The following is a 25,402-nucleotide window of genomic DNA, read 5'->3' as shown; positions in this document are numbered from 1 at the left end:
TTACATATGTAAAATGTACAAGGTAGCGAGACTAAGGATCCAGGATCCAGGAGCTGAAGTCTATATACCCCAAATTATACTTTCTAGTTATCGTACGAAGGGTGTATTTAGTGGCCCATCCCCTTATCCCAGTTCTCTTGCACAAGTTTCCAATACGTCTCGCGACTGCGTATGCGGCACCTCTTGCCAAATTTGATCATGACCAAGAAAACAGATGCACATGCGAGACCTATAAACGCAGCGGATATAAAGCAGTTCTGATACCCCATATTGTCGACCCAAGGCGTGATACTGTTATGACCCATTAGCAAAAACTTGTAATCATACCCGGGCAGCGGAATCTCCAAGCTGAACTCACCCATATCCGATCGCGAACGACATAGTATTGCGGATCAAGATGATGGAAACAATCGCAATACCGCTTAATTCTCTGTAGCTGTCAACCATATAGTTGACACTCAAAGTGATTCCACAGGCGTTCGTGAAGGCAAGCAGGAACATGGCCACGATAAGTCCGAACCATTGCACGCCATGTGCAGCGCCTACACCCCAGAGCAGAAGTGATCCGGGCACAAACAGGAGGCAGGTAAGGAAAGGCCAGAGCCGGTGCTCTGCCTCCATGACACCGCCGTTGCGACGGGCAAGTTTGATTGTTAGCCAATCGCTGAGGCGACCGGTAACAAGGCATCTGAAAGTTGTTAATTCCCCTTTTCTGGACGCGGCTCTTGACTTTTTGAGGTCTGAATTACTTACGCAGCTATCACACCAAGGCAGCACGACACGTAGCTCAGACCGACCATAGAAGAGCTAAAATTATCAGCAATATGAAAAGAGAAGTTTCTTGCGCTGTTCTTACCCGAAATTATAAGGCGGTCCTCCTAAAATGAGAGACGCGGTACCATTCAGGATATTGAACAAAACCAAATAGGAACCATATGAGAATCTGGCGGCATGTTAGTTTCAAGATGTCATGTGGAGAGTTTCGGATGGCATACCCGGCATAAAAGACCACTGGCCACGTTAAGAAGTACAAACTCTGCCATAATCGCCGGAACATGGTGTTGTGTGTCTGCTTGGGGCCGAGCAACGACAGCTTCTGGAAATAAGTCTTTTTGGTATATACAGAACCTTCCTCTGGCGGCGAGGGCTGATCAGATACTGTGGTTGCTTTCTCCGGGTCGTGGACTCCGCTGCTGTTGGCTGAGCTTTGCGATGAGCCAATTCGTACGTTGGCGATCGTCGCAGCCCCCACCTGATTTCGAACATAATTTGTCTCCTCCATGAAGAAGAACAGGAATATCATTGCTCCTCCGCAGAAGATACTGGGCCAGTAATATACCCATCGCCATCCTTGATACTGGGCGATGAAGCCACAGATCACGGGCGCAAAGTAGTTACTGCCAGCTAGGAAAAATGCATAGAGACCCATATAGGTCCCTCTCTCATGGGTAAAGTACTGTTATTGTTAGTGGGCATTGAAATTATTTCCTCTGGTGGCTTTACTTACCACATCCGTGACTGATATCTCGGGCAAGGCTTCGATTGGAGCAGTGAAGAAACCTTGGAGGATGTTGCGCGCGATCCATTGACCTTCGGTTTTTGCATACGGCCTATGAGAAGATTAGGACCTAACAAGATATAATTCATTAGAAAAATGACGCATACCCCCACATCGATATTCCCTGTGACTGTTAGTTGTTGTGCAAGACCTCGAGCGATTTCCGAGACTGGACTTACCAGAATGCCTGCCAGCGACAGGATATACGTCAATCTTTTCCCATATTGCATCGCAAATGGTTGCCAGAACAGCAAGCCCCATCCTGCCAGGAGAAACAGATATCCCGTCCCTTGGTTAAGAGTGCTGACTGATAAACCAGTCTCTTCCGATAACTGCGTGATGACCGAGTAGACGACGGAACAGGCAATGCCAGAAAACAAGGTATATCTGAATTTACCGGAGGTCAGCAGGTGCATAAACCCTGGGGTTTCTTCGGCGAGACTAACACGCTGATACAGACGGTCGAAAGGAGCTTTCTCCTTGGACTCCAGTTCAAGGGGTCATCCGGGTCATTCGAAGGCGCCGGTATGAGAACAATGTCACCATTCCCACGCTTCAGATGTTGTGTCTGGAGAACGTGGTTGGCATCCACCAAGGTAACAGTACCTGGAATCGCCAAGCTATCTACCACCTGCATGGTGTGGCTCGCGCAAGGGGCAAGGATGAAAGCTTCAGAAGACGCACTGAAACGCGAACAAGCCTAACACATGACAATCTGCAGAGCTGCGAGTCTTCACTATCTAGCGAGTACAGGGGATATCGATTCTTTTAAAGCAGTTGCAAGAGCAAGGGGGAGTTGGCAAGTGAGAAGGTTGAGCTGCGATAAGCAGCGGCCAACCAGCAAAGATAAAGACCGCGATTTCCCCGCACAATTGGCGGATCCCTGTCCGCTAGTTCGGACGAACTCCCTGCGACCTGGCCGGCTCATTCCCGGACTCATAGGCTCGACGATCCATGATTCTGACTACTGTCTGATCTGTACAGGAATAGAAGTTGGATTCGAGGTGCTCTGCTTCAACATGCGATCCTATTACTAGTCCGAGCCGATCAATATAGCAGGGGTTATGGAAGACTGGCGTATCTTGCCGGTGGAGCACTCGCGTAGATAACACGAATGTACGTGATTGCACGCAGATATCGAGGTCTTTCACCAGTCAACAATAAAGTCTATTGGAAGATGCTTATATACCAGAACTCTTCAAAGAATATACAATTGTAATTCAGCCTTCCCTCTTCGGAAGGCTATCAGGATCAAAAGGGTCAATGCGAACTGCGGAGTCGGCGGACTCAAGGCCGCTTATTCTAACGCCACAATGCTTATCATGAAACTCAATTGGCCCGAGACTCCCACGCCGGTCGGCCTGAACCCGACGTGTCCAAGGTCATCCTGAACGCCGTTTTGAGGTCTACGCTTTGATTGTGGCGACGTATCCTTCGCTCAACTTCCACAGCGCTGCAGCGCTGCCCGCACCCGCTGGAAGGTCCATTTTGGGTAGCTCCACCACCTGGTTGTTATCGAGAAAAGCGCCAGATTGTTCTGCCGAGGGAGCCAGTTGGTGATTTGCTTCTCCGATTCAGAGGATCCGCTTACCTTCTAGATCTGGATCAAGCAGCGCTCGTAACACCCCAGCACTTCCCTGTGCGAGAGACTGGGGGGATTTCTGGAGGGCGATTGGCACTTCCTCTCCGGCTTGGAATGGTCAGCCTGGGTCAAAAATCATGTTCTGAGTCCAACCTTCTTCTTTCTGCTGTAGCCACGTAATCACGTCTTCCAACGTAACATAGCTGAGCACGTTGTGTTTGACATCTACCGGCTTTGTGAGTACGCGATAAAGAAAGACTTCGGCTTCGGGGGGGGGGTGAGAGCTTACTGCCCGGGTTCGTTGAAAAGGCTGCTATTCTGTCATGATCGAACCTCTCCGCAAGCGACTTGGTGAACATGATATTCGCGAACATCGCTTGGACGTACGCATCGAGCGGGTGATAGGTCTCACCGTTCTTGTCATCGTTCGAAGATCAGCAGATGGCATTTGGTGTTCATATGGGAAAGTATAGCTCACGGAGAAGTTGATGTCCTGCCATTTCGGCGCCGACGCTTCTTGCTTCACCATTGTGGTCATCATTATCACTCGAGACTTGGGCGACATCACACTCAGCAGCTTATTCACGAGCAGAAAATAACACAGATAGTTCTTCTGAAAATGAAGCTCGATTCCATCCGTGGTGAGCTCCCATGGCGCCGCCTTGACTGTGGGGAATCCAAGAATGCCATCGATAGGCAATCCCAGTCTTTTGATGCTTGTCGCCGCGACATATACCGAGGAGAGACAAGCTGTATCAGCGGGCACGAAAAGTATCTGCGTATTATGATGCTTGCGATGAATATGGTCGATCACTTGCTGGAGTTCTTTCTGGGATCGGCCTGTGAATATGATTGTTCCTGCACCACCGTGTGCCAGGGCATCCGCTGTCGTGGCTGCTAATTCGCCGCGAATGAGTCCGCAAAGGAGAACTGTAATAGTGTCAGTTCATCAGTCTACTCACCAGTTAACTCACGGGCACCTGGGCAAGCTGACAAGTTTTGTCTTTTACTCTGTCTGGCCACATCTCTGCTACCCTCGTCCCCAGTATACCACATTGGAAGGGTTGGCCTTGGGTCATATTCAATGAAACGAAAGATGATACCAGTATAACCAGCCTGGGATTTACTGATAAGAATGTTAGAAGGGCCACATGCTACTCCACGCATCGACAGTATATATGTGGAGTGGTGGCTGGTCATTTGTATGTGCCACCTTTCGTCATGATGAGACGAAATACTTCAAGTCGCCATCGCATCTATACCCAGCACCCCCACAATATCTGTAACCCGTGGAGGCGACTTTTACAACCTAATTTATAGAACGGATATTGAATGGAATCACATTTGAACCCGACTCGTAAACAGTTGAGATGGAATGCACATATTGTACGAAATATGCAAAGAAATTGACGCGCATCACCCAATTTAGCCTTGTGCCATATGCGCAACGAAAAACCGACTTCTACTGTACAGATCGCAAATAACAGACTTGCACAAAGTAGGTCAACCAATCCTGCTGGTGCTTCGGGAAAAAATAAAAGGAAAGACAGATGGGAAAAGGTATCATGTGCGCTAATAGGACGAGCTGGCAACGTCTCCGTCGTCTGGGAGTTCGTCAATCACCTCCTTGATGAGCTGGATCAGCTCGTCAATGTCAGGACGCTCAGAGGGTTCTACTTCGAGGCACTTGCGAACGACATTCTTGACAGGAGCGCTGATCACCCCGTCACCAGCACCCTTGTTGGCATCGTTTTCACCGGCCTTGCCTTTACCCTTGGTGGCAACGGGCTTCTCGTCAGGGAATCGCCAATCGCCACCAAGCACACACATGCTCAGACTGCCACCTGTCTCTTCACTGCGAGCTTCAAAGGGACTCTTCCCTACTAAGCAGGCATATAGTGTGCAGCCAAGCGACCAAATATCGACCTTAGTATCAATGATCGTTCCTGTCTTGACATCGAAGAGTTCTGGAGCTCGGTAGGGCATGGTGCTGTGCTCGGCAGCTGTGTCTTGTACCGCCAAGGCCAGGGAACGGGAGGTGATGGCGATGGGGCTGGGGGCGAGGGAGCCAAGATCCATGAGAATGGGAGATTGGCCATCATTATCGATCATGATGTTACCTTGATGATCCAGGAATATTAGTCCAGACTCGTTAAGCAGACATGAGCGACTGTACTCACCAGGCTTGATATCGCGGTGCGCATATGGGCGTAGATCACCGTCCTGGACGCCCTCTTGACTGCGCGTGACCTCATCCTCCATCAATGGCTCATTCTCTTCGTCTTCTTCTTCTCCCTCAGGATGTGTGGCACGCCGCTTAGGTGGCTTCATCTGCATGGTTCGCTCGTTATCTGCATCCGCGCCTTCCTTTCGCACCGCTTTCGCTTTGCGAGTAGAAGCCGCGCCACTCTTCACACGGTACTGGTGCATCGCGCGAAGCGCTTGCGCAACACCAAGCATCAGCATCATCAGCCGCTTCTCCGGGAAGCGGGTGTGATTGACCAGGTTGGCGTTGATCGCATCTTGGAGGTTTCCTCGTTGGTAGTATGGGAGAAGGATGTAGACAGTCTTGGAGCCTGGATCGCCCCCGTCCGATCGGAACTTGGAGCCTGATTCTGTTGAGACACAATGGTCGATGGAATGAATGATGTTGTCTTGCGAACTGAACAGGTTGTATGCTTCAACTTCTTTGAGAGCTTGCGAAACGGATTCCTGGCCGAAGGGACACCGGATTTTCTTGAGCGCGAATAGTTCGGAGGAGGATTTGTCTTGGACGAGATAAACGTAGGAGAAGCCACCCTGCAAGAATCGCATGTTAGATTCCTGGGCTGCAACCTGTTTTGTCATGCGCCCGTCCTGTCGCTATTGCCATACCTCGCCCAATAGTCGGAGCAGCTTGAAGCTCCGATTATTGATCTTCAGCTGCGGCGTGCTGGGAAAACAGCACATGCAGTCTGTGAAGTTATAGAGCAGATCAAAGAAGTACTGCGCCATTGTGGACGTGAGTCCAAGAAGGGAAAAGAGAATCCGAGGAAAGGTCTTCGAAGTCTCAATGCAGCGCGTAAGGAGGGAAGATTACCGGAAGATCGGGGTGTGGATTACAAGTGGATCTCGCTGTTATTTGTTGTCCCTCTCTCCGCCCCCCTTTCTTAGTACATTTTTGATTTACAGATCCTCTTGGTTTCAAGCTCGTCTATGTATATGCTTCTGCTGCCCAGTACATATACTTCCCTTTCGTCTGGTCGTTGGGTTTCTCATTCCCGGAGCCTAACGACCATAGTTGGGCTAAAAGTCTAAATTCTGGCCTCCCTGAATACTTTCGCAGTCCACCCCTCCTGATTTGACTTCTTGCACCTTCGAACTACACCCTCCCCCCGATTCGCCTAGACATACTACCTTCGATATCCCTTAACCATGGCGCCCTTGACGATGTGCAAGTGGGGGACGTGGTCAACGTGCCCGGAGGAATGTACGGCACCGTGAAATACTTGGGCGCAGTGGCAGGCAAGCCTGGAAAGTTTGCAGGCATTGAGCTGAGCAGCGAGTTTGCCCCGCGGGGAAGAATAGCGGCGACGTGGATGGCCGCAAATACTTCACGACCTCGATTCCTGGCTCGGGAATCTTTGTGCCCATGAACAACAGTAAATACGTCACCCGCCGCTCCGCGTCGTCTACATTCGCAGTCCCCACGACACCTTCCCGCAATGTGGCAGCAAATTTCAGCAAGTCCATGGGCCCCAGCCCCGCCGTGCCTCGACCGAATATACGGCGTCCTTCTCTTCCCCGCCCTGAGTCCCCGCGCGTTGCTCCTCCGAAGTTGAGCTTGGGTGGCTCTACGGACCCCTTCCGCTGCCTCTAAAGCTTCCAATGGGTTCCAGAGGAGCCCGGTCAAGGCATCCTCGCGTTTGTCTGACCGTCCACCGTCGCGGGTTAGTGTGGAAGATGACATGTCATCCTATGGACGGCCGTCAGATTTCAGTATGAGTATGCGCCCCTCGTCTACCGAGACGATGGAGTTGAGGGAGCAGGTCAAGAACTTAGAGAAACAGCTCTTGGATCGGGACAAGCAACTGGAAGAACAGTCTAAAATCCTGAACGACTTCCAAAAGACAATGGAAGAAATAGAGGGGGAAGATAACTTCAACATCCGGACTCAGCTGCGCGAAAGGAACGAAAGGATCAATCAGCTCACGGCGGAGTTTGACGGCCACCGAGCGGACTTTCGCAGCACACTGGACACTTTGGAGATTGCTGCTTCGGAAACAGAGCGAGTCTACGAGCAGCGCCTTGACGAGCTGATGCAACAAAATAAGGAATTGCAGGATCGCGGCGAGGATGTTGAGATCGTCGCTCAACAACTGAAACAACTAGAGGAGTTGGTGTCGGAGCTGGAGGAAGGGCTCGAAGACGCTCGACGAGGAGAAGCGGAAGCCCGTGCGGAGGTCGAATTCCTCCGCGGGGAGGTGGAACGAACCAAGTTGGAATTGAAAAAGGAACGTGATATTTCGGCAGCCGCACTCAAAGATGCGCAAGGTGGCGAGGGTCCCAAGGCAACCCAGGACCTGGACCAAAAGGATGACGAGATCCGAGGCCTAAAGGCTATTATCCATTCGTTGAGCCGGGGGAATCCCAATGCGGCGAGTCTGGTTGAGAAGGGATCGACAGCTGGTGAACAGGGTGAGCATGTCGTGCAACTAGAACAACGGCTTCAAGAGGCTGAGACCAACACAGAGCGGAAAGATGCCCGAATCGAGGAACTAGAGCGCGAGCTTCAAGATTTGCGGGTGGCTTCAGGCAGTGGAAACCGAGACCGCAGTTCGACTGTGACCCTGTCCCAGCCCAAGCAGCACAAGCCCTCCGGCTCCCAGGGGAACACGGTTGCTCATCAGGCCAACCACATCCATCGCCTCTCTGATCGAACAGTCGTCCCGAATGACTGGCATGATGCGCCATCAGAACCTCGTCAGCACAGCCGTGGCCTATCCAATTCATCCCAGCGACGGCTAGAGCCTATGCCTGAGTCGGAGCGCTCTTCGGACGATGACGCCCTGTGGTGTGAGATCTGTGAGACTGGTGGTCATGATATCCTGAACTGCACCAGCATGTTTGGTTCTGGTAAGCCAGCGTCGAAGCCCACCGATGCCGATAAGCCAGCCAAACAGCCAACCGCCCCAGCCGCCCCGGAAGCTGACGAGAGTCACTCGGAGAGTGGACAGAAGACGGGCCGAGATGTTGTTCTTGAGGGCCTCAAGGGAATTGGCGGCCTGGGATCCTCCATGGACCCCGTCGCTGGCAAGGCCTCCGGAGTGATTGATGATTCCAAGTGGTGCGCTCTTTGCGAGCGAGATGGCCACGAGAGCATCGACTGCCCTTTTGATGAATAATGTCAAGGTGGTGAAGACAAAAAGCATAGGTGGTTGTTTGTCCTGAGGATTTGAGCGCTGCACGAAGATGGTAACCCGTTGGGTCGATTGTTTGCATATGGACGTTTCTCGAGTATATTCTGTTTATATCTCTTTTTTTCTTCCCCTGCACTGATTTTCAATTCTCTTCTCCCTTCTGCTGACCTCCCAGAGGTATTGCGCATGATATCCGATATCTGTTTTGCAGCCATTGCGGTCCCGTCGACTCTTGTGTCTGGTTTTTCCATGTATTAACTTTTCTTTCGGATCTTGCTCTTTCATTGTAATATTCGCCCGTGCACAGTCTAATGAGGTCCATATCCATAATCATGTTACGCTGACCAATCCATTGAATACAGGCCGACAAACATGTACATACTCCGAGCTAGTCTATTTGAAAGGACCCATGTTGCCGTCCATATGCAAGGGCAAGGACATAGGCTAATGTTGAGACATGCCCCTGGGCACCTTCGTTCTTAGTGGATATGACATTCATTCATTCGTTCGTCAGACGGCCTCGCTCCCTCTAGGCCACTATTTTACAGCTTCTAACGCCCCCCCCCCCACATGCCCAACCCCCCTTTCCCCTTCACCTCCTTACTCCAATGAAACACAAAAAGGAAAGAAACCCCTAACCCCCCGACATTTACTCATTCAGGGTGTGTAGGCGGCTGTACAACCTCCCCTTCGGCGTATTTCACTGATGCTACCTCCCCACATGCCTTGCATCGGCGCTTATCCTCATCTGCCGCAAATTCTTCCACCACTTGCTTCACTTGTGTCCCCAAATCGGTACACACAAAGCGCTTCTCCCAGACTACCTCGGTACACTTCCGGCAATACCATCGCATGATATCAATTGCACCCTCTGCTCGTGGCTGCTCCATGACGACACCCACTGTATCCTTGAAGCGCACGGGCAGTGCGGGGTGTTAGCGGGGAGGAGGAAGATGGATCCCTCATTGATAGGAATATCCTGGAAAGTGGGCGGGGTAGTGGATGTATCGACAGTCTTGAGAAGCATAGATCCACGATACTGGTAGAAGAACTCAGGCGTCGTATTGATGTGGTAATCTGTTCGCGAATTTGGTCCGCCGACGATCATTACTGTGTAGCCGGCTGTCGCAGGGGAAGCAGGGTGATAGACGCAGTAATTGTTCACAGGTGGCTGCAGAAGGTGGGAGTTAGATTCGAGCCTGCAGTAGTTCTCTGTGTTAGCTATTCATGGTTTGTTGCATCGTAGTCGTGCAATTTCGTATGGGCTCATGGCCCCCGCAGTGGTCCGGTCGCTGAAATATTTTATAGATTGATAAGCCAGCCGGTACACTCACCATTTTGGGATGTTGAGTGCCGGTGGCAACATGGTGAATATGAGTATGCGTCTGTTCTTTCCCAGCTTTCTATGATCAAAAGACCCCAGAATAGAGAAGAGAAGCAGAATAGCCGGCCGAACCCGTTTTTATAGATGACGCATCGGCGATAACTGGCTCGGACTTAACCCGATGCGCCGGCCCGGATTAACTTTCCCCCTCCAATTTTTCTTTTTTGATCAAAAGCTTCAAGATCGCCATGCCAAAGTCCCACTGAATCTCACCACCACAATGGCGACCCAACAGCCTCCACTGCGGTTTACGTCGCACCATAACCTTATATACCGACTCGTCCTTGCAACTCTGACCGGTCGCACCGTCCACATCTCTCAAATCCGCTCATCCTCGCCCACCAACCCAGGACTCGCTCCCCATGAGATTTCTTTCCTCCGCCTCCTCGAAGCCGTCACCAACGGCTCCCAAATGGAAATCTCTTACACCGGTACAATCCTCATCTTCAAGCCCGGTTTGATTACCGGCACCTCCACCAGCGTCAGCATGATCACCCATGAACTGCCTTCCAACTGCTCTCGCGGTCTGAGTTACTACCTCATCCCCCTCTGCCTGCTCGCCCCCTTCTCCAAGACGCCCCTCCGCGTCCTATTCACCGGGCCCGGCGTCATCACCTCCTCCACGCCGACAGGCGACATGTCCGTCGACAGCGTCCGCACCGCCATCCTCCCGCTGTACAACCAATTCGGCATCTTCAACAACGTCGAGCTGCGCATCCTGCGCCGCTCCAACCCGGGCCCGCACGGCCGCGGTGGTGGCGGCGAGGTCCAGTTCACCTTCGGCCACCAGGTCCGCCTCCCCAAAACCCTGCACCTGATGAACCCCGGCCGCATAAAGCGCATCCGCGGCGTGGCGTATTCGGTTGGCGTGTCCGGCTCCAACAACGCCCGCATGATCGAGACGGCGCGTGGTGTGTTGAACCCACTTTGCCCGGATACGTATATCTTTGCGGACGTCGCGTCGGCGCCGCTGCTCCCGGCACCGGACAAGAGTAACCCCAACGCGAAGAAGAAGGTCGGTCTGGGTTTCGGGCTGTCGCTGGTCGCGGAGTCGTCGACGGGGTGTCTGTGGTCGGCGGATGTCGCCTCGCCGCCGTCTGGCGGGGAGCCGCCGGAGGATATCGGGAAAAAGTGTGCTTATCAGTTGCTGGAAACGGTTTCCAAGGGTGGATGTGTGGCACCTGCGGCGGCTACGACTATGCTGACACTCATGACGATGGGATCAGAGGATGTTGGTCGTTTGCAGGTTGGGCGTCAGGTTATTGCGGATCCGAATCTGATTCAGCTGGCACGCGACTTGTCGAAGTTCGGGGCGCCGGGCTGGGGTATTCGTGATGCGGCGGGTGAGAACGAGAATGGGGATGTGATCATCAGTGTAGTCGGACGTGGGATTGGTAATGTTGGCAGGAAGGTCGCATAAGGATTGCTTGACCTCGTTCTGCGCAGCCCGGATCATGATACCCGTTGTGTCTTGTGTATTGGCAAAAGTTACTTGATTTATTGCATCGCATTTGACGGCGCTGGTGGTGGGATGGACTTATGTATATACAAGAGAGCAATCTTTGACATGAACTTAAACATTTAGCCGATGTTGATGACTAGACTGGGCAGGGAACAGAACTACTAGTAAAACTTTGGCAACGGGAAGGGCCTTTGCGTGGGTACAGGAAGACCTTCAGCCTTGAAGGAACAGAACAGGAGGAGGAAGGAGTCCAAGTTGAGCAAGAAGAGTAAGCGCGGGAGTAGATGAGGTAAATGTTAGGGCTTGCTTGGCTTCACCCGCGGACAAGTCCGCGACGGCTACTGGACCCTGGCACCACGTTGAGGTGCAAGCCCGCGCCAGGGTAGATCGCGACAGAGTAAATGGCAGAAAAATTGAAAGAAGATCTTCCTTCCAGAATCCCCGGCACCTACGCGGCGCTACGAAGTACGCTCTGCAATGATGTTAGTGTCAACAGAAACAAACGAAGGAGCCTGAGAACTCACACGGTCTACGTCGGTAGGCGCGTGCGGGCAGTGTACGGCTGAGAAACTGTCAGCAAGTGCAATGTAGATGGTTATGAGGGAAAGGGAAGCATACCTTACTTCGATCTACGAAGGTACGAAGGCGTGGCTAGGCAGTTAGTGGGCGAGGGCTGTAAGTGGGTTAGTGAAGCTGGTGCGGTTAGGGAGGGCGGCTGGCAGCGTGAGTATGTCGAGTAGGAGAGTGTCGATGGCGTAAGGGTGTCGTCAGGGTGTGAAGCAAGAGCGAGAGTCGGCAGGTGCAGGCGAGAGTACAAAATGCAAGAGCAGGACGCAAGAAGAAAATGCTGGGACTAGAATATGCAAGAGAAGGATGCAAGAGAAGGGGATGAAAAGGAGAGATGCACAGGAGAGATGCAGAGGAAGGATGCAGGGGAAAGATACAGAAGGATAATGCAAGAGGGAGAAGAGGTTGGCAGCCTGGGCAAGAGATATGAAGAAGAGAAGAAAGAAAGGCGCCAGCGAGCCTCTATTTATAGCCCTCTTCTTCCGCCTTTCAAAGACCCTTGGGACACCAATTGCTATCTCCAGGATCATCGGAAAGTTAGAAATGTGACTGGATCAATCAGATGCGAGCAATTCTTGACTACAGTACAGTTTGGGAAAGAAGCCGCTGGAGTTAGGGCTACGGAAGGGGTGCTGGCGGCCGGGATAAGGCGTTATTTCGGCGAGGTGGCGCTTGGCATTGGTACAATTATCCTGACCAAGGTCATCCTTCGACGTGAGAATGACGTCTGGCATGGAAACCCCGAGGGCATTCGCTGAATGTGGCGTGTGGAGAGAGCTTGCGAAGTTGTAATGCCCTGAGACCCTGCGAAACCTCACCCGGAAGGCATGTCGTTGTATTTGGCTTCAGGCCGGCGGCAGCACTCAAACTGCGTGTTTTCAGTCAATCTTGGGTGTGCATGGCCGGCGATGGATTGTAGCAAAAGAGGCCGAGGCTCAGGTCAGCTGAGCAAGCTAAAAGCATACGAGCCAGAAGGCGTAGAGGAACAACACAGTAGTCCAAACGCCAATATCCCTTGCTCGTCCGACTACAGGCGCCATAACAAGTGCCAAAGCACCCCCATGAGGAATAGCTGTAGTATCGATGCCTCTCATGCGGAAGACATGGCCCATTAGAGTATCTTGTATGTCCTGAAACGGGTTACAGAAGGCTTAAGCCAAACTGCAGATGAAATCGGAGTTTGGGGACCACGGCTCCATACGCCTGATCCACTAAAGGCATGCTGTTCATCACGCGGACTCGAACTAGCGCCAGTATCATTTCGAAGTAGTAATGCATCGACGAAGATAAGCTCAAAGAGGACATTGCAGCTGTTCTTGGGGAATGACGTGCCTCGGTAATTCCACGTCGCGCTTCTTGAACGCCTCATGCTACTTGAGATCATAAAGTCATCCGAGACCGCTGGCTATAGCAGAATTGATACAAGCAGCGAACTCTTGCCGCCATGTCTAAGAGCTTACGAAGAAGCTTTAGCTAGTGAATTAGAAGGGGGAAGATGAACCTTTATTCATACATATGGCTGGGCAAGTCAAGTAATGTATCGTAGCATCAGAGAGAGAAACGTAGCCTTTAATCTAAACTCGCCAGGTTAAAAGGGGATATCCGAGCCCGTCTGCGGCACAGACGATATCAAGCAGAACAAGCAAATCGCTTCCCAAAAGACAGATTGATAATCTCGATGAATGAGGAAATGATGTATATAGTCTGTAGAGAATGCAAGTCGAACAATGCAGGAAATCAAAAGGAAAGCTGGGTTGTTGAGTTGTCGTCTTTGTGTAGAAAGAGAATGGTCGTATGGGCAATCACTTGGTCTATCTCACATCATGCGATATACAAGATCAGAGGCCAGCTCTGGTGTCATGTCCAGCAAGGCACGCAAACTAGTCGGAGGCTTCGCAAGCTCAGCGCGCTGCATGATGGCATCCACGGGTCGAACCGCAGGTGTAGCGGTGCCGCTCTGTCCCGGAGGATGGTAGCGAGCCAGCTCCTTAATTTTGCAAGCAGCGAAATGTACCACCAACTTTCGCAGCTCATTCTCACGCAATTGCGTTGCAGAGGTTGGAGAGATTGGCTCTAGACGGGTAGTCTTGAAATAAGCGTAACGAAGGAGATCAAGCACCATGGGAGCCTGACGTGCAGCCAAACTGTCATAAAAATTCGCGTCGGAATCCTGGTCGATGGGGTCTTCTTCTCCGAAAGAAATGTGAAGTAGGTCTTGGTGGAGTTTGCGAAGGCAGAGTTGCGCAAGGGCAGGAATGAGGTAGCGAGTTGCAAAGACGTAGACCTTCGCGTGGAAAGTGAGGTAGGGGACCTCCGTCGTGGGCGGCTCAGTTGTTGTGTGAGTTAGAGCCTGTCGATCATCGTTATATCTGAGCGATTCAAATTCATCCCATAGGCTGAGGCCAGGTGCGTGAGATGACGAGGTGGGTTGCTTGGCAAAAGACATGTCGATAATAGGCTTCGGGGGTTCAGAGGCTTGCTCTTGATCGTGGTCATTCTCAATGGAATGCTCCGATTGCTCTCCTACAGAAGTAACGGGGTCTGAAGGAGATACAGCTTCGTTTCCCCATTCTTGAGCCACTGGCTCAGGCTCGGAAGCGTCAGGCTCCTGGTCGACCCCCGAATCAGCAGGTGCATCATCTGTGGGATATTCCTCCACAGGAATAGCTTCGTCTTTCTGATTCTCCAGGGTCATCTCATCGACATTAACGTCCTCTGGTGCATCCTCGGCAGAGGACTCCATTGCTGGCTCTGGAGGAGGCGTTGAAGGTGGCGTGGGGTTGGCTGGAGGCTCCTCTACAAACAAGCTCTGCAGCTCCTGTTGTTTCTTCAAGGCGGCTCTCTTTGCTTTCTTCCTTCCTCTAGTGGAGAGAGATCGAACCGGGCTGTCGAAATCAACTGCCTCGGTCAGGTTGGTAGCTGATGCCTCGGGCTCAGGTCGAGCAGGCTCAGCATCCTGTTCCTTTTGCCTTTCAGGTTCAGGTACAAGTTCAATCGGAGTAGTCGCAGCACCTTGCGCCTCGGCCGGAACCTCTTGATCTCCACCCGGCGGACTATCTGCCATGGTATCCACCGGCTTTTCCGCCTCTGCAGCCTCCTCTGCGGTTGAATCTTCCACAATTGGTGGCTCGGGTTCAGCCTCGATTTGAGGCTTGATAGTCAAGACAGTAGAGTCCACGGATTCCGGAGGCGGCGAAGGGGCAGTTGGGAGCGCTGACGAAAATGACTCCGAGCGCTGACTTTGTCGCCAGGAGTGCCTGCAGCTTAGCGGACTCTGAGGTATCTCAATCCTCAGCTTGTCATCTTCCCGCAGACCTTGTTGGTGCGGGACCGCATAGTCACCCGTGTATGCATATTCGCAAAATGCAACGAAGGTCTCGACGTCTTCATCTTCCAAGATTGCGATTCTATGTTTTGATTCACGGGTATGCCCGTTGTTCATAAGATTGTGCAGCGGTTTGGAAACATGCTCTGCGAGCGCGGATTGGATGGTCAGCTTAGTATGCTTGGGACCGACAAGGAAGGTAAACGAAGGTGAATGAATGATGCTGTTGTCCCGAATACCTCTACCCATGTCAGCGGAGTTATATTGTAAAGAGAGAGGCTTGGGAGCCCCGGGTGTCAACACGCACCTACTAAAGTTGCGGGTGGGGTCCATGGGGAGCCGATGCTCAGATCTATACCAGGGTTGCATGAACAGGCAGAGATATTCCCTGAGTACTATAGATTCCAAGATCCCAGGGATGAATCAACTCCTTAAATAAGAGCTAATGGATCCTTTGGGTCAAATTAACCAGGGAATACACCCCATCGCAAGACCCGGGAGACGGCCCAGATAATCACAGGCGCTTGCTACGTGTGCAACGCTGATGGGCGTGGGGCGTCGAACTGAACCAACGCCAGCATGCTCGCAGACCGACTTGGATGATCCTGAATTGAGATCGCTTGGGTCGGTTAGGTACCTTTGGCGCCCCATACTTGTGATAGGCATTATTTCGTCGGCGTCGTGGCGGCTGTGGGTATATGGGTGGGAGGATGCTCGCAAACTGCTGCAAAGGAATGCTATAGAAGTTTGCGCTAAGTGCTTGTGTCTCCCTAGCTGCATAATGCAGGGTGAATGGTGCCTCGAGAATGGGTATTTCTCGCGAGACTCATTTGATTTGCGAAAGACCAATGCATCGCGATGGATGACGTTCATGGGTTTGTGCCCAATCCCAGGCCGCAGGGAACCCAACTACGGGCCTCACTGGATTGATTTGCCATCGGCGTCGGGGATACGATGCGTTCGCCCATAGCTTCACTTTTTTTATTGCCTTTATCGGAGCTAACGCACCGGTTGCGTCCTCCATGTAGGACTGCGTTGGCGGACTTTTGTTTGCTGGCTTTGATTCGCCCCGAGACCTCACCTTGAGGGAGGATGTGCGTTCTCGTCTTCAAATGAGATTATGAAGCTGGGCTGTTAATGCAGTGAGGCGTGTCACTCACCAGGGCACTTGAACCTTTTTGAGAATCATCGGCGTGAATTTCGGGATGGAGCAAAAGTGACGTTCTCGTCTTCCATGCACAAGGATCCACGTCCGGTGGGGTCTTCGCTAGGCCCATAGCGTCATTAGGCCTTATCAAGCTCGATCAACCTAATTCTAGGATTACATGAACCAATATCTCTCGAGTGATTGGGGATGGTGAGGTGAAAGGATTCGGGCCGAGTGAAGTGCTCGCTGTCTTTTTTGTATGGCGTCTGCCAGCAACTCCACACGAAATCCTGAAAACTTCCGCATCTTGTCAAAGCCCCCATACTACTTTAAGGGATACTGTCGAAAGCTTTGCGGTAACGTGTTCAAGCTCGTGTTGCTTGACTATTCTTAGAAATGATCCCCTAGCGTACCCCAGCGTACGCTAGATATGTTATAGACTAAACAGATGACCTTTTGAACTTTGGAATGCAGGAAGCCCTAACTCTTGGAATCTATGTCTGCTTAGCTTCAAGGGATAAACCTGGCGGGTCTACGACTGCGCCCGCAGATACGGGGGACCGCGAGGCATTATACAATATCATCACGAAGAATAAGTTTAATTTTAATCGATTCTTAGAATAACAGGTTTTGTCGCTGCTAAGGCCGTTCTCCCAGCCAATCTCCTCCAGTGGAAGGAAGGCGGGATGGATTGGGAGACTATCTGTCCTTTCTTAGGGTTCGCTTGTACCTGACGTGATATAAAGGCCGTAACGTCCTCGAGACATTCCAAGATCTAGCCGGAGGATTCATGGGGCTACGGAGTCGCCGCTGCGAGTCCCCGCTGCAGCAATGAAATTTGGGGCTTTCGTCGTGTGGGCACTGACGGCTGCAGACTGGGCATCGATCAACTACGGCCCTTCCAACATTTCAGTATCCATTCTCACTGCAGCCTTATTATAGTCTTACCCACTGCTGAGCTTCTTCGATTGTCTCAATACAACCAGCCAAGGTATTGTTTTCCCGGTCGATTTTCTAATTTTAGATAGGTGTGCAATTAGATAGTCGTACATTATGACCATGGATATAGTACAAGTAGAGATCTCCACCCCAGGTTAGCTGCCATGGACCAAGCGGATCTCGGTCTTCCCAGGCTCCCATTCACGCAATCCTTCGCCAACACTGTACCAGAAGCGCAGCCGAATGCATTCCTTTCGTGCAGCTTCTATATCTCCCTTGTCAAATGACTTTCCAAGAGCTTCCACACATGCCTTGATACGTGCATCATTATCCTTTTTCAGGACCTCGATTTCCGCTTCCGCCTCTGGCGCGGCGCCTACCTCTTCGATGGTCTCCTGTACTTCCATGACCTCCATCAAAGTTTCTGGATCGAGAGCATGCTTTGTTGACGCGTCTTCAGCCGTGACATCTATGCCGTGCCACTCTCGCAAAAGGTATTGAGCGCGCTGCAGAGGGTCGACGAGCGTGCGGTATGCTTCGTTGATGCGGGCGGATAGCGCTTCGGCGTGTTGCTTCTCTTCTCCGCTTGGGTATTTGTCCGGGTGAACTGTGCCTTGGAGCTGTAAAAACTCACGGCGGAGATCGCTCGAAGAGATCTCGAATGGGGAGGCTGGCGGTGGGCCTGCGGGAATTGTCCGCGGGAAGATGGAGTAGTAGGTGGTTATGTCGGGGCCTCCAGTGATCTTTGTAGATGCGTTACCAGGAGCTTCGGAAGGCGTGCCTGTAGACGCATAGCGGCAGCCTAATTCATGCGGCGCTTGGTAAATGGAGCGTGGTGTTGGTGCCAGAGCCGGTTGGATGCGAACTCCGCGCAGCACATGTAAGTGCCTTGCTGGCTTCAGCCTTGATGAAGTGGTTGGAATTGCGACGGACCGTGGAGTTGCAGACCTGCCCAGGCATCGGGCGATTCCCAGGGAATGCGGCGGCATACTTTTGGGCTGGGAGGTGGTGAAAGGAGCTCAGATATGTGAAGTTGTAAGGTTGATCTCGATAACAAAAAAGGCCGCGGGCCGGCGGCGACTTTCGGGGATTTACGTCATCTCCGACTACCTAGTCACGTGTGTATATACCAGGGGGGGAATCTGTGTATTCTTATCGGTTTGATCGTCATGAATTTTCTATCCGTTGATTACAAGTATGTGTGGCTTATACTTAAAAGTCGCAGCGTAGGAAAAAGCAAGTCAAGTAGTGAAAGCAGGCAGATTACTATATGCTCCAAAGCTTCACTGCGTGGTCGTGACCAGCGCTAGCAACCCACTTGGCGTCATCGCTAATGTCTGTAGTGAGGACATTGCCTGCATGTCCATTCATAGTTTTCACCAGCGTCCAGTCATCTGCACTGAAAATCTTCACACTTTTGTCGAACCCACCCGTTACGAAGAAAGTCCCGGATTTCTTCGGCTGCTGTTGATTCGAGTCTCCCGAGGATGGTAAAGAACAAGTAGCCTCAGCTCCCTTATACCACCGTACGTCCGAGACAGTGCTGTCGTGAGCTCCAATGTTGGCAGTGTTTTTGACTTGTCGAAGATCCCAACATTTGACGAGGCCGTCAGCAGAAGAAGACAAGATTCGGTACCCATCCACGCCCCAATCCAGTCCATAAATTCCCTGACTGTGGCCCTCAAGGATCATGACCGTACGCCCTGTGCGAAGGTCCCAGACGCGCCCAAAGCTGTCCAGTCCGCCGCTGGCGACCAGAGAGCCATCGCCGTTGAATGATAGGGCAAATACTTCTCGTGAATGACCTTCCTGTAGCAGAAGCTCCTTCTGTTTCTCAATGTCCCATAGCCGCCAAGTCGTGTCGAACGAGGCTGAACCAGCGTATCGTCCAGAGGGGTGGACATCAGTGCGGCAGACACGCGCCGAATGGCCTGATAGTGTTGCCAGAGGCTTTTCTTGATCCAGAGACCATAGATGAAGGTTTCCTTCCCCGCCGCCAGAGACAAGATTCACGGAGGATGGCGATACATTGGAGGTTGGTAGCGTGGCACCAGGAATCCACGCTAGGCCACCAACTCGATCCGTGTGACCTTTGAGATGAGCCTTCTCATCCAGTTGCGGAGCAGAGAGCAATTTGATGTCACCTGACCAACTGCCAGCAGCAATGGTCTCTCCGTCCGGCGCAAAGCGAACGATGCCCACAGGCCGATCCGAGGCGATTGTCGACGCAGAAATATCGTACTGTTGAAGGTGTGCTTTGATACCCTTTCGGTGTTGGACGTGGGTTCGGAGTAGGATCTTAGATTCTGTCTTCTGCTTCGCAAGTCGTTCTTTGGCACGCGGCACCGAATACCGCGCGATCTCGGTGCGAGCTGCCAGGAGATGGTCGGAACCCTCTGTGTAAAACTCCTCCTGCTCTTCCTCTTCAGCTCCCTCTGCCTCTTCCATCTGGACTTCGGGTACGCCATCTTGGCGGTCGGAAATATCAGTTAAGAGCTCGCGCAATCGATCACGTCGGTCACTTGGGCCCTCGCCAAAAAGTGTGATGGGTTCCCCAAGCTCTCTCAGCCTGGCGCGTACTCGTGTGTCGTCTGTAGGTACCGCCATAGCAGCCGCGCGTCGTTTGCGCTCGAATTGGGAAATAATAGCAGATGCTCGTTCGGCTGGGATGCCCGCCGCAGATGCGGGAATCTCATAGTCTTCATCGGTAGCTGTATGGATGTTGTCAGTGGAGCTGTTATCGAGGAACGGGCCTTCGAAAAACTTACGCAAATTGGCGAGGTCGACCATGTCCGCATCCTGTACGACATCACAAATGGTTAGCTCAGATTCAGGTGTGTTGTCAGCGTCCAGAGCCGGTGGGACGTTCATCATCAGAGCGCGACTCCGGAGATAGCTCTGGCGGGGCAATCGGGTGGGACTTTCCTCGGTCTCCTCGACATAAGCTTTTCGAGATGGATGCATCTTGGCGGTTAAGAAGCTTGCGCTTCTTCGAACCGGTCGAGCGTGGTGAAGAAGCGAGGCTTCAGAAAACTAGAGGTTCGACAGTCAGCGATTTTAGCATCTGCCGATCAATTAAGTCGCGTGCGGGCAATGTAGGAGTCACCGCCTTCCTGCGTAATCGGGCGGTAAGGTCGCATACTTTTAATGCCCTTCTTTTCAGGCCTACAGAAGCCCCAATTGACGAACTACTGCGTAGACGAAGTCCTATCGATGGATAACATGGGTAATGAAGTCAGATTGGTGGAATTTTGATTATAGAGCCTACAAATCTCGGTACCACGATACTAATATTCTTTGGAAACAGAAAGCAAAATATCAAGATAAGCTCCTGGTAACAAAGTGAGGCGGTCGACCGATAAGAGGCGCGGTCTGTTATCCGCCACGATTTTCAATCTTCGGGCGCCTGAAATCTTGAAGCATCCCCTCAGCTCCTTTGAACTCGAGTCTTTTGGGGTCGAGAGTCACTGCGATGATACAGCCCAGTCTCCCCAATCGAGCCTGCGGTTCGGCCTGCAGTAGCCTGCAAGCTCTTGTTCGTGGCGGGGGCTCAGCGAGCGCCAACAGCGCTTCAGTCTTGGCTGGTTCGGCCTTTTTTCACAATCGGTCGAAAAAACAGAATCCGCAATCTCGCAGGGCATTCCACTCGACCTCGATTCTTTTTTTCCCAATCTACATCCTCCTCCCGCATATCATACAGGGTAGCTGCCTCATCCTCCGGCAAAGGCCGCCGCTTCCATCCCGTGGACAATGCATACAACTTCGACCCGAGCGTGGCAGACGTGATAGGCGTATCCAAAGATAAGAACCCAGTGACCCGTCGAAAAAGCCGGCCAGACAGTGGGGAGGATGCTTTTTTTTGTTAGCAAGATTGGCAAGTCCCGGCATTCCCAGTCCGACGATGCGCAAGCGGTGGCTTTCGCCGTCGCAGATGGAGTAGGTGGCTGGGCCGAGTCCCGTGTTGATCCAGCGGACTTCTCACATGGGATTTGTGGCGCCATGGCAAAGGCAGCTCTGAGCTGGGATGAATCTGCAGAAAAGCTTCGACCCAGGCAGTTACTACAAGACGGGTACGACCAGGTGGTTGCCGACCCCAGCGTCAAGGCTGGTGGAAGTACCGCTTCTGTCGGTGTAGCACTCCCCGATGGTCGCGTTGAACTAGCCAATCTAGGAGACTCAGGATCGGTCCTGTTGCGCCTGGCTGCTGTACACCATTATTCCGTCCCGCAGACCCACGGATTTAATACTCCCTATCAACTGAGCATTATTCCTCCCCGCATGCGCGCTCAAGCTTCAGTCTTTGGCGGCTCCTACCTTGAAGATTATCCCCGTGATGCGTCGGTTACAAACGTGCAGATGCAACATGGAGACGTGCTCATGCTTGCCACAGATGGCGTCTTCGACAACCTCAACAATCAAGATATACTGAAAATCGTATCCAGCCGCATGTTATTGACAGGCGCGTGGACGGTTTCCCCTGAATCCGGTATCAATGTTTCGGACAACCTTTGTGACCTTACTCGGCCCGGCGGTCTTGCCTCTGCCTTCCCTCCTCCATCTGGCCAGTCCAGTACAAAGGAGAGTACGAAGGATCCGGGAAGTGACCTAGAGTCCACCATTACTCTACAATCACTCCTGGCGGCGTCCATTGCCGGTGAAGCGAAGATCGCGAGTCTCGATTATCGTCGCGATGGGCCATTTGCCAAAGAAGCCCAGCGTTATTACCCTGGTGACTACTACCGCGGAGGTAAGGTCGACGACATCTGTGTCTTGGTCCTTGTTGCTGTCGATGAGAGCATCGGCAAGTAGAGCAGCAGCTATGCCTGGCCGTTGGTGTTTATATTAATTTAGCATATATGGGGATTTCATTATGGTGTTCCCTGTTGGTGGCGAGTTTTCAAGGTGATCTTGTTTCTGTGCATTCGGAGGCGTACGGCTTGCTTGATCATGCTTTATGAACTGGTTTGTTTTTTCGAGGTACCCGTCTGCGTTCTTTCGCAGCTTGGTATCTTAGTTATAGATAGACATAGTCATTGCGATATGGCCCTCGGACATAATGGAATGTTAGATTTGACATCTGCATTGTGAATAGACAAATGTCGAACCTCTTTGGGCCTTCGGCTTGAGTGCGGTGATTAAAAGTGCAAAATTTCCACTAAATGGTCCAACCCAGGGGCGTTCCAAGCGTTTAACTTCTCCATTTCTCCATGATCGCTTGCTTCCCATGGCGTTGGCTCGTGGCGCCCATTCGACTCGTTCAAGTTCAATACAAGAGGCAAATAGTTCGCTATGCCATTTTCGCCACTCATATGCTGCTTATATCAAGTTTGAGCATGGGGACTGGCTGTTTTTACAAAAGGTCTGCTAGTATACATTCCCCACTAGAAAGCTTCCACGTCACTTGCGCCGTGGTTCTACCCCGGACTCGGGGCTTCGACATATTGGCTTTTGAATAGCGTCTTTGTACCGGAACATTTCCGGATGCCTTCAAATGTCGGAATATTATGCTCGATCCTTTGGAAGCGCTACGTATCCGTGCGTTGAGCGATGCCACTGGGTTTTCGGCTCTACCGGTGGTCTTGCCTAAATTCAATACTCCAGAAGTCGCAATTTTTGTAGCTTGCCTACGTAGGTACTCGCTAACTAGTACACGATAAGAAGTGTCTAGCAGGAGGGCCAGTTGTGTATCCTTACTAGTAGCGAGTACAGTACCATTATGAGAGTCGCGGCATTATTGATTGGCTTAGTGCGAGGGATCAATCAGTAATTACATCTCGTGCTAGCTATTTTGCTTTCATAAGTCTCCGAGTGTAAACTCATGGGTAGTACTATGTACGAGTTGGAACAGTGAGAAGTAGAAAAAAACAACACATTTTGTTACTAGTTGACAAACAGCCGGGGCTAAGACAGGCTAAATGTAAGAGGTTCATTCCGCCTTCCCCTGGTCTTAAAAGCGTACCGGACGAAGGTGGGTTTATCAGAAAACACAGATCAAGAAAAATCGACGAAAAAGAAAAGCATCCCGGACCCGTCCATGAGAAAAGAAACTCAAAATTGAATCACTGAAACCACCGTAGGCGTTGTGAAAGAAAGCATTTTATGCGCTGGCCTCCACGGGCGTCTCCTCGGCTTTCTCTACCTCCCGGGCAGGCTTGTCATCCGCGGTTTCAGCCTCATCAACGTCGGGCATATGGGTATCTTCGGCGCTAGCCTTGTTCTCGCCTTCCTTCTCCTCTTCAGTCTCCAGCTTCGGGGTCTCGGCGGATTCCTCCGCTGCGGGAGCGCCGTTGGGGGAAGGACCATTTTCATTGTCCGTAGATGCACCCGGGCCATCGTTATCCAGGACGTGCTTCCAGTTGGACAAAATGGCCATTGAGCGGTCGCGGAAGTTGAAGTCCTCGTCACGAGGAATAGAGTTGAGTTTAACGATCATCTTGAGAACCTTGTTGATCTTTGTTGAGCGGATGGTAGTGACATCCAAGTCCGCATGCTTCTCCAGCTTATCGAAGTAGGTAGACATGGTAGCCATCTCATCTTCTTTAGGCGGCTGATCGCGAGAAATGAAGCCCTTCTGCAGCTTGTGACGCAGGAAAAGAACTTTGAATGGTCGTTAGCTTGGGAGTCAATGCTCCATGGAAGGGGTATTCTCTGGTGGAAACCTACCCTCCTTGTGCTTTTTTTTCTTGAGCTCTTCAGGGTCAACCTTCTTCTCGGGCTGCTTGGTCTCCTTAGTCTCCTCCTCCGCAGCGGCAGCGGCCTTGCCCTTCTTGGGAGGCGCCTTCTTGGTCTTGCTGGCAGGAGTCGACTTGGCCTCAGCCGGGGGCTTGGGAGTGCTGAGCTTCAGCTTTGTAGCTGTCTTGGGAGTCTTCGCGGGCTGTAAATGTGATTTAGGGAACGTGTGTGCCTTGTTGTGATTGGGGTGTTGGAACTCACCTTGTCAGCCTCACCATCAGTCTCAGCATCCTTCTTGCGCTTCTTTGGGGCGGCCTTGGATTTTTTAGAATCGTCCGCGTCTTCCATCTCAACGTCAGTCTCGGCACCCTTGCTCTTGCGCTTGGTCTTCTTGGAAGCCGCCTTCTCAGCCTTCGCTTTCGCCTTTGCCTCTTCCTCGGCTTCGAGTTCATCATTCTCTTGCTGAACAGCAGCTTGGTGGTCGGCGAGCAGACCCTTGAAATAAGCCAAATCATGACCCTCGGATGCAACCTGGTAGGCACCGATCAATTGCTTGGATTTGTTCTTCTCCGAGACCTCCTTACACTCGGCGGGGTCAAGTTTGGTTAGAGCGGTGTTGGTGATCCAAGCGCTAACGGCAATGCACAATTAGTATCAATTGCCACGTTGTACGCGCGACAACAAAGACCTGATAAGACTTACAATTCATTGGTTCCGAAAAACATGACGGGGTAGGTACGCTCGTGAGCACGCTTGCCCCCATCGGCATAGTCGGCACGGTAGGTGCCGTCCGGCTGAGCTGCGGTCACGGGGCGGCTGTCGAGGAGAGACTGGGGCAGCATCTCTTCGTCACAAATGATGGCGGGCCATGGTGCATAGCTGCGGAGACGGGCAAGGTAGTAATCACCAGGCTTAGCATCAAGGTGGGTGATGCGGCTCTGCGACTTCTTGCGGCTGAGCTTCTTGTCGGTGACACCGCTTGAACGACGTCGGTTCTTGGAGGCAGAGGGGGTACCGTTGGCAGACCCAGCCGGGGCAGGCTCGCCATCTTTGGTGGAGGTGGTCGCGTCAGCGGGTGCTTCGGCCTTGTCAGCCTGCGCATCAGAATCCTTCGCAGCATCAGGCGCAATCGCATTCTCTGTGGGAGGAGGTGGATCAGCGGAGGTGTGTCGCACAGGGCAAACCGCAACTCAAAACATGGAAAAGCTTGCTGTACAAGCGATGGATAGGGGTTGCGACGCGGAGGCAGAAGAGTGCTTACCGGCAGACTCGGTGTTGGACGAGGTCACATTTTGGGACTCCTTGTCGGCCGCGACGGTGGGCTCCGGCTGCTCAGTGGCCGCAGCGACAGGGGTCTCATCGGCCAT

The 25,402-nt window shown here is 52.1% G+C and overlaps 13 protein-coding genes across 13 annotated transcripts; 5 read left to right on the top strand and 8 right to left on the bottom strand.

Annotated features, from left to right (window-relative positions):
* Window positions 1-107: 107 nt before the first annotated feature.
* Window positions 108-2,195, bottom strand: N7468_005577 (putative MFS transporter; the record flags this gene model as incomplete). Its single annotated transcript, XM_058474874.1, has 9 exons — window positions 108-291; window positions 359-688; window positions 754-807; window positions 857-943; window positions 996-1,456; window positions 1,508-1,610; window positions 1,666-1,682; window positions 1,738-1,945; window positions 2,005-2,195. 9 exons carry the CDS (start codon window positions 2,193-2,195, stop codon window positions 108-110), a joined length of 1,635 nt encoding a protein of 544 aa, XP_058330614.1.
* A 769-nt stretch (window positions 2,196-2,964) lies between these two features.
* Window positions 2,965-4,196, bottom strand: N7468_005576 (putative oxidoreductase, short-chain dehydrogenase/reductase family; the record flags this gene model as incomplete). Its single annotated transcript, XM_058474873.1, has 6 exons — window positions 2,965-3,095; window positions 3,150-3,248; window positions 3,294-3,365; window positions 3,430-3,556; window positions 3,619-4,070; window positions 4,115-4,196. 6 exons carry the CDS (start codon window positions 4,194-4,196, stop codon window positions 2,965-2,967), a joined length of 963 nt encoding a protein of 320 aa, XP_058330613.1.
* Window positions 4,197-4,712: 516 nt separating this feature from the next.
* N7468_005575 (putative serine/threonine protein kinase ENV7) lies at window positions 4,713-6,134 on the bottom strand (the record flags this gene model as incomplete). The annotated part of the gene is made up of 2 exons (XM_058474872.1): window positions 4,713-5,939; window positions 6,015-6,134. 2 exons carry the CDS (start codon window positions 6,132-6,134, stop codon window positions 4,713-4,715), a joined length of 1,347 nt encoding a protein of 448 aa, XP_058330612.1.
* A 637-nt stretch (window positions 6,135-6,771) lies between these two features.
* On the top strand, window positions 6,772-6,999 carry N7468_005574 (uncharacterized protein; the record flags this gene model as incomplete). The annotated part of the gene is made up of 1 exon (XM_058474871.1): window positions 6,772-6,999. One exon carries the CDS (start codon window positions 6,772-6,774, stop codon window positions 6,997-6,999), a length of 228 nt encoding a protein of 75 aa, XP_058330611.1.
* An 88-nt stretch (window positions 7,000-7,087) lies between these two features.
* On the top strand, window positions 7,088-8,524 carry N7468_005573 (CAP-Gly domain containing linker protein BIK1; the record flags this gene model as incomplete). The annotated part of the gene is made up of 1 exon (XM_058474870.1): window positions 7,088-8,524. The coding sequence occupies one exon, from the start codon at window positions 7,088-7,090 to the stop codon at window positions 8,522-8,524; it is 1,437 nt and encodes a 478-aa protein (XP_058330610.1).
* Window positions 8,525-9,192: 668 nt separating this feature from the next.
* Window positions 9,193-9,905, bottom strand: N7468_005572 (3-hydroxyanthranilate 3,4-dioxygenase; the record flags this gene model as incomplete). Its single annotated transcript, XM_058474869.1, has 3 exons — window positions 9,193-9,447; window positions 9,552-9,738; window positions 9,874-9,905. 3 exons carry the CDS (start codon window positions 9,903-9,905, stop codon window positions 9,193-9,195), a joined length of 474 nt encoding a protein of 157 aa, XP_058330609.1.
* Window positions 9,906-10,143: 238 nt separating this feature from the next.
* Window positions 10,144-11,343, top strand: N7468_005571 (RNA 3'-terminal phosphate cyclase-like protein; the record flags this gene model as incomplete). The annotated part of the gene is made up of 1 exon (XM_058474868.1): window positions 10,144-11,343. The coding sequence occupies one exon, from the start codon at window positions 10,144-10,146 to the stop codon at window positions 11,341-11,343; it is 1,200 nt and encodes a 399-aa protein (XP_058330608.1).
* Window positions 11,344-12,338: 995 nt separating this feature from the next.
* On the top strand, window positions 12,339-12,710 carry N7468_005570 (uncharacterized protein; the record flags this gene model as incomplete). The annotated part of the gene is made up of 1 exon (XM_058474867.1): window positions 12,339-12,710. The coding sequence occupies one exon, from the start codon at window positions 12,339-12,341 to the stop codon at window positions 12,708-12,710; it is 372 nt and encodes a 123-aa protein (XP_058330607.1).
* Window positions 12,711-13,768: 1,058 nt separating this feature from the next.
* N7468_005569 (uncharacterized protein) lies at window positions 13,769-15,526 on the bottom strand (the record flags this gene model as incomplete). The annotated part of the gene is made up of 1 exon (XM_058474866.1): window positions 13,769-15,526. One exon carries the CDS (start codon window positions 15,524-15,526, stop codon window positions 13,769-13,771), a length of 1,758 nt encoding a protein of 585 aa, XP_058330606.1.
* A 1,992-nt stretch (window positions 15,527-17,518) lies between these two features.
* On the bottom strand, window positions 17,519-18,352 carry N7468_005568 (J-type chaperone JAC1; the record flags this gene model as incomplete). The annotated part of the gene is made up of 1 exon (XM_058474865.1): window positions 17,519-18,352. The coding sequence occupies one exon, from the start codon at window positions 18,350-18,352 to the stop codon at window positions 17,519-17,521; it is 834 nt and encodes a 277-aa protein (XP_058330605.1).
* A 277-nt stretch (window positions 18,353-18,629) lies between these two features.
* N7468_005567 (putative pre-mRNA splicing factor) lies at window positions 18,630-20,327 on the bottom strand (the record flags this gene model as incomplete). Its single annotated transcript, XM_058474864.1, has 1 exon — window positions 18,630-20,327. The coding sequence occupies one exon, from the start codon at window positions 20,325-20,327 to the stop codon at window positions 18,630-18,632; it is 1,698 nt and encodes a 565-aa protein (XP_058330604.1).
* Window positions 20,328-21,212: 885 nt separating this feature from the next.
* On the top strand, window positions 21,213-22,172 carry ppmA (type 2C protein phosphatase PTC7; the record flags this gene model as incomplete). The annotated part of the gene is made up of 1 exon (XM_058474863.1): window positions 21,213-22,172. The coding sequence occupies one exon, from the start codon at window positions 21,213-21,215 to the stop codon at window positions 22,170-22,172; it is 960 nt and encodes a 319-aa protein (XP_058330603.1).
* A 1,288-nt stretch (window positions 22,173-23,460) lies between these two features.
* Window positions 23,461-25,402, bottom strand: N7468_005565 (uncharacterized protein; the record flags this gene model as incomplete). Its single annotated transcript, XM_058474862.1, has 5 exons — window positions 23,461-23,960; window positions 24,027-24,237; window positions 24,297-24,666; window positions 24,738-25,224; window positions 25,297-25,402. The coding sequence occupies 5 exons, from the start codon at window positions 25,400-25,402 to the stop codon at window positions 23,461-23,463; spliced, it is 1,674 nt and encodes a 557-aa protein (XP_058330602.1).

Source organism: Penicillium chermesinum (genome assembly GCF_028974085.1).
Source record: "Penicillium chermesinum strain IBT 19713 chromosome Unknown utg000004l:1.0-3345178.0:1.0-3348027.0, whole genome shotgun sequence".
Taxonomy (NCBI): Eukaryota; Fungi; Ascomycota; class Eurotiomycetes; order Eurotiales; family Aspergillaceae; genus Penicillium; species Penicillium chermesinum.
The sequence above is the reverse complement of the archived record's forward strand: the minus strand, read 5'-3'. Positions and strand labels throughout refer to the sequence as shown.